This window comes from Bombina bombina, chromosome 6 (genome assembly GCF_027579735.1).
Source record: "Bombina bombina isolate aBomBom1 chromosome 6, aBomBom1.pri, whole genome shotgun sequence".
Classification (NCBI taxonomy): Eukaryota; Metazoa; Chordata; class Amphibia; order Anura; family Bombinatoridae; genus Bombina; species Bombina bombina.
In genome coordinates this window covers 545,521,244-545,533,886 of record NC_069504.1, presented here as the reverse complement: position 1 = coordinate 545,533,886, position 12,643 = coordinate 545,521,244, and the positions used below count along the sequence as shown (strand labels likewise).

At 37.2% G+C, this 12,643-nt stretch overlaps 1 protein-coding gene across 2 annotated transcripts in view; it reads right to left on the bottom strand.

The window, feature by feature from the left end:
- Positions 1-12,643, bottom strand: part of LOC128663248 (tropomodulin-3) — a 109,024-nt gene that overhangs the window by 66,990 nt on the left and 29,391 nt on the right. Inside the window, exons 1-3 of one of the 2 annotated variants that reach the window (XM_053717476.1) lie at positions 3,741-3,816; positions 3,469-3,648; positions 22-178 (exon numbers count right to left, since the gene is read on the bottom strand). In XM_053717476.1, the coding sequence (XP_053573451.1) occupies positions 22-178; positions 3,469-3,648; positions 3,741-3,794 (391 nt within the window). In that variant the 5' untranslated portion in view covers positions 3,795-3,816. Of the gene's footprint in view, positions 1-21; positions 179-3,468; positions 3,649-3,740; positions 3,817-12,643 lie in introns of those variants that run through there. The other variant, XM_053717477.1, reaches the window with a different exon arrangement.

Genomic DNA, 12,643 nt, shown 5'->3' with positions numbered 1-12,643 from the left:
CATTTGATGAGGAGAACATACCTTTCTTATCCCCAGTGAAAGGTACATAATCATCTCGGTCTTTTTGAGAGAGTGCTTCTTTCTCTAAGTACTCTAAGAGACTGTCTCTGTCAAAAGTACCAGTGGCCTTTTTCTCCGTCTGGTCTTTCTGTCGAAATCCTGCTGGCAGCAGTGCATTCTGAGACACAACAAGAAACAGCATGCTGGTTAACCACGGTGCAATGTCTGAACAAATCCCTTATAACAATACACCCTCACCCAGTGCGGCATGAAAAAAAGAGTTTTGTAATATCTGACTTATGTACCTTCATTAAATATATATAGTGTTTCTTTTATTTTTAGTAGACAATTAAATTTTATGAAGGCCAATTGCTATTTACGGTTAGTTAATGCTACAAAAAAGCAAAGACTTCTATGTTGGCTTACATTTTATATCCAGAATGCTTAAAGGTAAAGTCTACACCAGATTTTTTATTGTTCTAAAAGATAGATAATTCCTTTATTCCCCAGTTTTGCATAACCAACACAGTTATATTAATATACTTTTTACCTCTGTGATTATCTTGCATCTAAGCATCTTCTGACAGCCCTCTGATCACATGACTTTTTATTTATTATCTATTGACTTGTATTTTAGCCAATTAGTGCTGTGTTGTGCCGACTCTTAAATAACTTCTCGGGCGTGAGCACAATGTTATCTATATGGCCCACATGAACTAGCAGTCTCTTGTTATGAAAAGCAAATAAAAAAGCATGTGATAAGAGGCTGTCTGTAGTGGCTTAGAAACAGGCAGAAATTCAGAGGTTTATATGTTATAAAGTATGTTAATCTAACAATGCTAGTTGTGCAAAGCTGGGGTATGTGTAGTAAAGGAATTATCTATCTTTTTAAACAATAACAATTTTAGTGTTGACTGTCCCTTTAAATAATTCAAACAGCATTCTAGTAAACATCATAGACACTCATTACTTTATCTACCTTCATTTATAAATAGATCACAATGAGTCAAATACTTTTGCTCTGAACTGAAGGATATGTGGGATTGTATCAAATGTTATGGATCAAAAAAATATTATTATTATTATTATTATTTTATTTATTTCTTATTTTTTTTGATCCATAACATTTGATACAATCCCACATATCCTCCAGTTCAGAGCAAAAGTATTTGACTCATCGTGATCTATTTATAAATGAAGGTAGATAAAGTAATGAGTGTCTATGATGTTTACTAGAATGCCGTTTGAATTATTTAAGTACCTTTTAAAATAGTTCACGATCACAGTAAAGATTTATTGAAATGTTCCAGTGAGTGCAAGTTTTTTCTTTACAATATTGATGTCTACTAGCACCCTGGGAAACTGTTTAGTTTGACGTTTGAAATTTATAAACTGTATCAATAGATCATAAGAGATACACACTGCTTTTGTGAGTTTAGGTATTCTGATTGGCTGATGCTATATTTAAATAGAAACGCGTTGTATATTTTGGGTAACATCTCTATGCCCCTTTTTATATACTGCTTTGTTTTTAACCTGCACTTTTTTAAATAAAATAGTGTTTTTATAAGCAGTGTCTTCAAGCCTTGTATATACAGCAAAGTAATATCTGGATACTTTGGAGGAATCCTTGGGCAGTTCCGGCTAATGAGAATAGGTGAGTTGATACAACTGAATACATCAGCTTGCAACTACCAGTACATAAAGGTGCTCCTATGAAATCTGAGTAACTTTTTGTTATACACATTCTCTCTTTCCTGATTGCAACTGATTGATACGCAAATGAGGCGCCCCTCTTTTGCTCGTTTGAATTTGCAGATCTCTTACACCACTTGTGTGAAGAGGATTGTGGCCCTTTCAGCTCTTTTGATGAACTTATAAGTATTGTCAGCACTGATTGCCTGCAATTGGGACTGTGCTTCAACCACGGAACGGTGGATTATATACTATAGTCAAATATAAGTATTATGCAAAAATCATAACAAAATATATAAGTGTGTTTTATAGAACTCATTATTTGTACCTAGTTTGTAGCGCCCCCTATATACCTTGTTCACTGTCTATTTAAAAAATTGTTACAGCGGTTTCAGATTGACGATTGGCTGATGAGGCCAACCCCCAGAGATTGTATGATTAACAATACACTCCACTAATTAAAAACAAATAACTTTTTTTTCCCCAACTCAGAAATGTAGGTTTTAAAAAAAAGACATAAAATAACACTGCAATAAACCATTATAAAATAAAATACCATGTATTATTTAAAACAAAAAACAAAAAAATCTATTTGTAGTATACCACAGACCTCAAATGAGAATCGGAATTTAGTTAAAGGGACAGTCTACACCTTAGTCATCTTAAAGTCTTACCTTAGATTAAACTGCAAATATCCTCCTGCACCCCTTTCTATATCATGCAGCAGGACGGTAAAAAGTTATTTTAAAATGAATATTATTTCTGGCCACTTTGAAATTGCTGCCGAGCTCTGCGCACTGATGACATCACATTCTGGGCTGCATTAAAGGCTTCACTAGTTACAAAAGACTCACTACTTAGATTCAATAGACTGTTAATGCTATTCAGCCTAGATGTAGCCCAGATCATGATGTTATCGCGGGCGGAGCATGGCAGCCAGAAACAATATTAATTTTAAAATAACTTTTTTACTGTTACTGATGTATGATAGAGAAAGGGTGCAGGAGGATATTTGCAGCTTAATCTATGGTAAGACATACATACATATAAACATACATACATATAAACATACATACATATAAACATACATACATATAAACATACATACACACACATATATAATTAAAATGAGCTACCTGTGCTCACCATTTCAGGGCTGGATACATTTACAATGTGTTTTTTTTTTAGTTCATCCATTAAATAGTAAATTATTTATTATATCTGTACAGATGAAGGCTGACAGAATGTAATGCAGCGATTCTCAACCATGGTAAAATGATACTCAGGAATGCTGCAGTACCCAAGCTGAGAAGAGAAGGGTGCACGAGTATTTGGCATTCGAGAATGCCGAATATGGCCGCAGTATTGCCGGTATTAGATTTGTTTATTTGAAAGTGCAACACACAAAGATCTGTGCAAATCAAGATATGTATGTGTTGCACGTTCACACAAATAAATCTGGTGCTAAAAATAGCTGAATGCCGCTGCCTTTTGTGTGTGTTAGTATGTGTGTGTGTGTGTATATATATGTGTATGCGTATATATATATATTACACATACACACACAGATGAGTCTGGATTATAGTTTACATCAGACAACCTAAGCAAAATAGGCACCTGCTTTTATAAGAGGTGATTACTTTAATATCTAGCAGCATATGCGCGTATGACCAAATACAACCACACAAGGATCTCCCTCCCTATAGTCAAGGTTTGTAAAATGCAGCTGCATTTAGCTTATCAGAGATAAACTCATGCAGTTCCTGTACTCACATCTGGGTCCAGCTCTTCCAAAACATTTTCAAGTTGCTTTAGATCAGCTTCAGACAGGTTCCCCAGCAGCTCATCCTCATCCATATCTCTATATTTGTCCAAGTCTTTTCGATAGGACAGAGCCATATCTTCAGTTTTACACTTCAGGACCAGTCCAACTACGTGTTGCTTATAGTACCCCTAAAAAGAATAAAGATTTTCTATTAATTCTACCTCTAATTGCAAAGCTGAAAATGCACAGGGAACAGAAAGGTGAAATGCCTGCTTCTCACACAGTATTTATAAGTCCCAGCCACACTTATCTGGCCTTTGTTATTGTACTTCATTAGATCACATACTTCCGCCCACTCCCAAAACCTTCCACTCCTTGAAGCATCACTTGCATGGTATTTTTTTATTTGTATTGCTTACAGCATGAAACGTTTAGCTCCTCCCTTTTAGGTCTCCGGCTATTACATCAGGCAACAAATTAATTAGTAAATAGGCACAAGTGTATTAAAGGGGCATTAAAGAGTAAATAATCATGTATTCAAAGCAAAGATTATCCTGAATAGTATGTTGATGTATTTTTTTTTATTTCTATAGTTGTTTTACTCCTTAAGAACCAAGGGTTTTCCCAGTTTTCATGCTTAAAAGGGACAGTCTACATCTTAGATTAAGCTTAAAATAGCGTTTTGCAGTTTTTATTAGAACCATTTCTACAAAACTAGTAAAGCTAAAACTAATCTTTATGTTGTCACGATTTTAGGAATACTTCATAGGTCTAGGTTCCCAAATAATGTATAGTTAATATTGGCCAAATACTACAGAGATGGAATTATTGGTTTAACTCCAAAATTTTCCGTGCTTGGACTGTAAGATAAAAAGTGGTCACCCATTTCAAACCGCTACGCAAAAATATATATCTGTAGAACTTAAATACATATAAAACTTTATTAAAATAAATGTTATACTTTTTTACTGTGGCAAGCTAGTATCTAGGTTCGATTTTAAATATACAATCGCTGTGACTGGATGTCAGTTATTGTATACACAGAAACCATCATTTTTGCCAGTTACTGTACTGCTGCTGTGCTGGCTATCCTCACATGCAGACTTACAAGAGCAGTATGAGATACACGCTGATCACAGTGAGAATCTCATAAATGGAGGCACCGGATCACATAGACAAACTGTCACTGTAATCGCTAGCCTCATGTAATCTCATGAGACACGCAGAAATAGCGCAGGCACGCTGACACAGGACTCAGAGGCACACCAACCGCCTGTACAGCGCTGGTCCTTAAGGGGTTAATATTAAAGCGATAAGTGTAAAGTTTTCGTTTTTATAAATAATGGGTGATGCCATCTCGAAATCTAGAGTGTGAATAAAGCAAAATTAAGTTAGCTACTTTATCACCTCCAAGTGTTACTAACTGGCCTCAGCAGGGGATAAAAGAACATACAGAATTTTTTTTTTTTTTTTTTTTTAATATTAACTGTTTATATAGCAATTTTACTATGCATAACTAATTTTCATTATTTATTTTCCCTTTCTCGTGTAGTTTAGCTCTAAAATGGAGGATTCCCTTCTCAAAGAAGAAATAAGCACCGCTCAAAACTAACCCTGCTATATAGCTTTCCCTTCTGCAGATAACAACTACAAAACAGTGCACTTTATACAAACATAATGACCGCGGCTCACCTTGCTGCCTGCAGACTCAAGCCCAGATTGTCTCCTCCAAATAAGAAAAATAGAGGGTGGAGTTTGGCTATTAAAAACAATTGCAGCAAACAAGTTGTATCATGGTTTTAAAAATGTGAAGGCTGATATATTATGCAACATAGCAAGACGATAGAAATGTCTTGTAATAACAAAGGTGTTTACTGCCCCTTTAAATCTAGCACAACTAAGTTACAACATGGCAGTGCTAATTAATTTATAGATATTTTTAGAGAATTGAAAAGCCCAACATTTTTAGAGTTGAAATCATGAAAAGTGTAACAAATAAATAATGAAAGTATATTGCATGGTTTGTTGTTGTTTTTTTACTGGGATTAAATAAACATTTTATACTGCAATCCCAAAGTGTTTAAATTTAATAAAGCAAAATAAAGGCAATAAACTAAACCTGGGCCACCCCCAGCTGATCAGAAGCCATGTGTGCAGGGTGATCCAACCATTCCAACTTCTGATGAGAGTGGTAATGTGGCTGCTTCTCGGTTATTATTATTATCAACAGGTATTTGTAGAGCGCCAACAGATTCCGCAGAGTTAAACATAGTTGGTATACAGGATAACATTTATAGGGATCAAATGGGTAGAGGGCCCTGCCGAGAGTTGCACTTTTGTAGTCGGCTCTTATGATGGCGATCAACAAACAGCATATGCTTAGATTCTAAGGGGTTCAAGGGGAAAGCGATGGAGTTAGGAAAGGTTAGTGTAGTTTGTATGCATCCCTGAATAGTAGAGTCTTTAGGGAGCACTTGAAGCTGTTAAAACTAGGGGAGAGTCTTGAGAAGCGAGGCAGGGAGTTCCACAAGATGGGAGCCAGTCTGGAGAAATCCTGTAAACGGGAGTGTGAGGAAGTAACAAGAGAGGAGAGGAGTAGATCGTGAGCAGAGTGAAGGGGGCGGGAGAGAGAGACTATCTGGAGAGGATAGTGGGGAGCAGTGCAGTTGAGGGCTTTTTATGTCAGCGTGAGGATTTTGTGTTTAATCCTGGAGGCAAGAGGAAGCCAGTGAAGGGATTGGCAGAGAGGTGCAGCAGATAAAGAGCGACATGTAAGGAAGATGAGCCTGGCAGAGGCATTCATAATGGATTGTAAAGGAGCTATGTGGCAGCTAGGTAGACCAGAGAGGACGGAGTTGCAGTAGTCGAGACAGCAAAGGATGAGAGAGTGTGGATTAAAATCTTAGTTGTGTCTTGTGTAAGGAAATGTCTAATTTTAGAGATGTTTTTAAGGTGGAAGCGACAGGCTTTAGCCAAGGACTGAATGTGAGGAGTGAAGGAAAGGTCTGAGTCAAGTGTGACCCCAAGACATCGGGCATGCGGGGTAGGAGTAATGATGGAATTATCAACAGTTATAGAAAATTAGGGGTTGGAGATTTTGGAAGAAGGGGGGAAAAATAAGGCCTCTCTGTATGCTGAAACAATTATAAAGGGCCATAAGCTAACTAGTATAAGATGTATTTGTATATAAAATAAAATGTATTAAAGTCCCCAGTAAGCAGCTGTTTACTTGCTGCTCTATTTTTATCAGCAAATAAGCAGCACAACATTTATTTCATTCTACGTTTCTATTATCCTTTATATGTACAAATTGATTTGGAAAAAGTGGACATTAACCTGTAATAAAGCAAAGTTTTTCCCTTATCTGCACAAAGCCTGCACTACTGCTTATCTATAGGAAGCAGGCCGTACTATATAAGGCTATTTCTGCTATCTAACGCAAACATTTGTAGCACAGTTGTATTGTGGATCAATAAAAATACACAAACATATAAAATTACCAAAATTGGCAATATTCTAGAGTGAAATATTTCTCATAATAAAGAGACATGCAATGTAAATGTGTTGTAATTGTAACACATCTGAAGAAGTAACAATCTGCATTACTAACTGCCATTATGGGGTCGATTTACAAAAGGCCTTGCCTGCCTTCGACTGCAGGTTCTCACAAGAGAACCTGCAGTCAGTATTGATCAAGCAGCGGTCATCAGTTTGCTGCTTCACGCATTTTTCTCTACCTCTTAGGTGGTGAATTTCAATCTTCACAGTCTCGTCCGACCGGGGAGATTTACAGCTCCTGCCCGCGTGTGATTGGCTGTGCACGGGCAGGGGGCGGAATTGCACAAAAGTGCATAATAGTGTTCTTGTGTAATGCTGAATTACGCCAGCAGAATTCAGTACGCCAGTGGCAAGAAGCAGTGGACAGGGGCGCATATGTATGCCCCTGTCCGCCATAGCTTGATAAATTGAGCCCTATGTGTGTTTTAAGCCAAAACTTTCACAGCACCTTAAAGGGACATGAAACCCAAAAATTGTCTTTCATGATTCAGATAGAGATTGCAATACTAAACAAATTTCCACAATTAGACGTAAAGCAAGGCCCAGAGCACCGGACTATAGTAAAACTCAAACTTTATTAGTTCCTTTAAAAGTTACATGGTATAGATCCCGGTTGCAACAATACCAGACAAGACAGGCTCCTGGTGTGGGTAGTCACGTACCCCTGGCTGACGCGTTTTGGCTCTTGCCGTAATCGTAGCTAGAGCTGAAACGCGTCAGCCAGGGGTAGGCGACTACCCACACCAGGAGCCTGTCTTGTCTGGTATTGTTGCAACCGGGATCTATACCATGTAACTTTTAAAGGAACTAATAAAGTTTGAGTTTTACTATAGTCCGGTGCTCTGGGCCTTGCTTTACGTCTAATTGTGGATTTCTACACTGAGCACGGACTACATTGGTGGCTGTGGGGCCCATAATCCTCTTACCACACTGGGATAGCTCACGGAGCGAACTGCATTACGGCTCCGCCCTCCCGCTACACACGAACGCTGCATACGGGTCGTCACAGGGGCAAAGCATCGCAGCAGGTCGTCACACACGCGGACTTCTCGGATGGCGTGCTGAAAGAGGGGCGCAAGGCTATCTTTTGGGATACAGCCGGAGCATAATAGCTCAGAAGACAAAAAGCCTGTTAGCCCTTAGGACCAGCACGGACCAACTTTCCAGAGCGTGTAGGTGAGAAAAATAGATTTATTCTACTGCAGCTTTGTATGTGACTGTATTATGTTACTTTATGTAGCTACCCCGTTTATCTGCAAGCCAAAGGAAGAAAGGGAGTAAGAGAGCCATTAAGTGTTTACATCCCAGTGCTGGTTATATTTACATTTATCTCTACCTAGATTTATTTATATTTATGGGCCCTTTACACCTCAAATAGGTGTTTGTGTATTGGACTGATTAAACAACTTTGGATTCATTCAAAGTTTGGATTGACAGGCTGGTGCTGCTCAATTTCTTTCGTTTGTTAAACAAATTTCCAGCTTACTTATTTTACCAAATTTATTTAAATCAGCAGATAGTTCACAGAAGTGGATAGCTGCTCCTGAACCTACCTAGCTATGATGTCAACATACTAGAAGTACATTGGAAAGTTCTGTCTTAATAATGAAAGTTTAATTTTGACATTACAGTTCCTTTAATGGAACTTTAACCCACTAATTATGCAATGCCAGGGAAATAAAAAAAACATATAAAATGACATTCATATATAGATAAGAACGCCTCTGATAAGAGGAGCAATTGCACTTCTATAACATTTAATGAAAAACACTGAATGGATTTTCCACTAAAGAGAATCTGCCATAAAAGAAAGATTCATCCCAGAATAATATCTGGAGTAAAAGGACATAAATGACACAGGGTTCAGAATACAGTGCTACTTCTGCAAGGCGCACACATCACAAATAACTAACGTTACAATCTATGACACGATGTAAAAGAAGTGCACTGAACGTCCAAAGCAAATTCAGCTATTTTTGGGGGAACTCTTGGACATTTTGTATATTCTGAATTGTTTCAGTTAGTGATTGTAGCTAATGCCCATTTATCTTTGGGAGACATCAATAAGGGTCACTTGCCTGTGAATCCAAAACAGAGAACATACAGGTACGTAACAAAGTGGCCTAAGGAATGTGACTTCACGATTTGTCGGAAAGATTTTATTTTATTTTTTAACCTGAAAACATAGTACTAAAACTACATAGAGTGCCTATATATGAACTATAACATGTACAGCGCATAAACATCAGTTTTTGTTTGCACAGAGATCAGTATGTTCTGTGTTCAGGCTTCTTTAATATAATATGAATAGGTGCATTTCATTTTAATCAGTAAATTATTATTGCAATATACTTCTAGTAAAGGAGTTATTACGGTGTCAGCAGCATATGCAGAGAGTATTGAGTTAGTGAAGACTTAAAGGGATCTAAAACCTAACATTTCTCATGATTAAGATAGAGCACTGGTTTTCAAACCAATCCTCAGGCCTCTCTAGCAGGTCAGATTTTGAGGATATCTGACCTAGAGCACAAGTGAAATAATCAGCTAAGTAAATAATAATCAGCTGATAAGTAAATATGATCATTTTACCTGCTCTCCTCCAAGGTAATTCTGAAAACCTGGCCTGTTGTGGAAGCCTGAGGACAGGTTTGAAAACCCGTGAAATAGAGCAATGCACTACTGATGCCGATTGGTGACTGCACATATATGCCACTTGTCATTGGCTCACCCGATGAGTTCAGCTAGCCCTCAGTTGTGCATTGCTGCATGCCAAGAGAATGGAGAAAATTTGATAATAGAAGTTCATTGGAAAGTGGTTTAAAAGGACATAAACCTCACACAAATGCATTTCATGATTCTGCTGACTCTATAAGAAGGTGTGCTGTTTGAATGACGGTGCACAGGGCACTCACCGCATGTGCATGCTGCTAACGTAATAACTTGTACTAGAAGCATTTTTTAATAATGGAAGTAGATTGCGATAATGCTTCTATTTAACACTGAAATGAGCCCATGCACGTCTCAGTTTTGCCTATCCCTTTAGGATGAAAGTTTTCAATTTACATCAATGATCAACTTTGCTTTGTTTTCGTGTTATTCTTTGTTGAAGAGATACCTAGTTACCTAGGTAGGTAGCGTGCACATACATGAAGCACATGACAGAAAATAGTGCTGCCATCTAGTGCTCTTCCTAATGTATAACATTGTTGAAAGACTGCTGCCATATAGTGCAGCAGACACATGCACACTCCTGAGCTTACAACCATGCTTTTCAACAAAGGATAAGAACAACAACAAAAATGTGATAATTGAAGTTTATTGGAAAGTTATTTAAAATAGGTTGCTCTATCTGAATCATGAAACAAAAAAATGTGGATTTTATGTGCCTTTAATTATGTATAATAAAACAGCTTTGCAATATACTTTCATTGTTTAATTCCTCCTTTTTAAAATCATTTTAAAAATCAGAAAATTAAGATTTTCCAGTACTGACAACTGAAATATCACATGGTCTGTTATCTTTCCTGCTGTAGCAAAACATTTGAGTTTGACCATTGAAAAACAACTGCAGCAAGCAAACAATCTATTTGAATAACTTTAGTAATCCTTTAACATATCTTAAGTTACATTTAAGCATCCATAACTGAGATAGAGCACATAGTTTCCATTTGGATTTCAGTGTAAACATATGAGTCTACCATTGGCTGATGGCGGTCACTTGATACAAGGGGCCAGTAAATTTAGAAAGACATGAAACCCCCCTCAATTTTTTATTTTTTTTTAATTTTCAGTTTTATATCCTTTTAGGTACATTTTTAGATTAATCAGAAAAACCTACAGCTTATTTAAAGCTCAAAGTATTTGCTATTGCATCGTCTTTTTTATAATGCCCTTGTTGATTGAGCAATTCTACTGTATTTCATGGCCCTTAAAGGGATATGAAACCCAAATTTTGTTCTTTCGCGATTCAGATAGAGCATGTCATTTTAAGCAACTTTCTAATTTACTCCTATTATCAATTTTTGTTTGTTCTCTTGGTATCTTTATTTGAAAAGCAGGAATGTAAAGCTTAGAAGCCGGCCCAGTTTTGGTTCAGCAACTGGGTAGCACTTGCCGATTGATGGCTAAATGTAGCCACCAATCAGCAAGCACTACCCAGGGTGCTGAACTAAAAATGGGCTGGCTCCTAAATTAGAAAGTTGCTTAAAATGGCATGCTCTATCTGAATCATGAAAGAAAGAAATTTGGGTTTCATATCCCTTTAATCTATTGGAAGACTGCAAAAAAATGTTGTACTTATAAGGCTTTTTACGGTTCCTTAACCATTTATTTTGTTCAAAAGAATAATTGCCTGGTATTTCAAGCTAAACTGTATTTTGGGTAAAATTAAAACAGATACTTCAGGGAAACTCATATATACACAATGAACAATTGACCTACACTCTCAATTAAAATATATCTTTACTGAGTGCTGTAATATTCGGTAGGCATTCAATGGTCTAAATAAAAAAAAAGTGACTCAATCTTACACACACTCATGCTATATATATTATAATATAATAATATTATTTAGCACTATATAGGCACTGGAAATATGTGTTACAAGTTGTGTTTATCAAATCTTGCTCTGACTTTTCAGAAAGGAACTGTTTTCTAGCAATCAACTTTTTTGAAGTTCCTTTGTTAGGACATTACCAAAGATTACAGAGATTAAAAATGTCAAGGTTTCCAAGGCTGATAAACAACTTGTACAGTGCATTAAGTAAATGAAAGGCTTAAGCTTCCGAAAAAAGGAGGGGGGGACGAGGAGAATTTCCTGTCTAATATAACCCAGAATATAAAAGATTCATAAGTACACTAACAAGGAAACCCCTTCCTGTAGCAAACAGTACCTTGGAGCCAAGGCCAGCTGCTATGAACATACCCCGACTCCTATAAGAATGCAGACTGGAACTGCAATACTTATTCTGGGGAAGTTAATCAGGATTTTCCTGGTCACATTCATTCGCAAAAGTACAAAGAAAAAAAAGCCTTAAGCAATTACCTCTCAGAACTAATGTTTCAGCGACTGTTACAAACATATTTTAAAAGAATAAATTCTAAATGGACAAAACAGTCTTGTGCAGAACTTGACAAACAGAGATGACAAAGTGCCCTGAAGCTCTATGTGGCATGCATTGGCAAAACCAGGAGTCTCCCCTATGACAGACAGGCTCAGCATTCTCTTTCTATCCCTTTCTACTCCCCAAGCAAGGTGCTGACACATTCTAGAGCAAGGGAGAGTACTTGCATATTGGTTTAAAGCAATAATCTCATTATTAAAAGGCTGTGACTCTGGGTTGATTTATGCATCGTCAACGCAAATAAATAGATATAGAAAGTTCTATGCACCTGTAGGGCAGTAAGTCCAGGGGGGAAAAGTGGTGACCTCAGCCATAAACTGTATGTTTAAAGCGTGATCACAAAGGGATAGATGTCTCAGTTAAAAGGGGGCAGCCCTCGTTACACTACCAGTGAAGAAGTCTGCAGGTAATTGAAACTTTTGTGCATTGTACACCGTTTCAAAGTTGTTTTTTTTGTTTTTACTTTTTGAAGAAACTGACAGACAAAGTCAACTGTTACTTT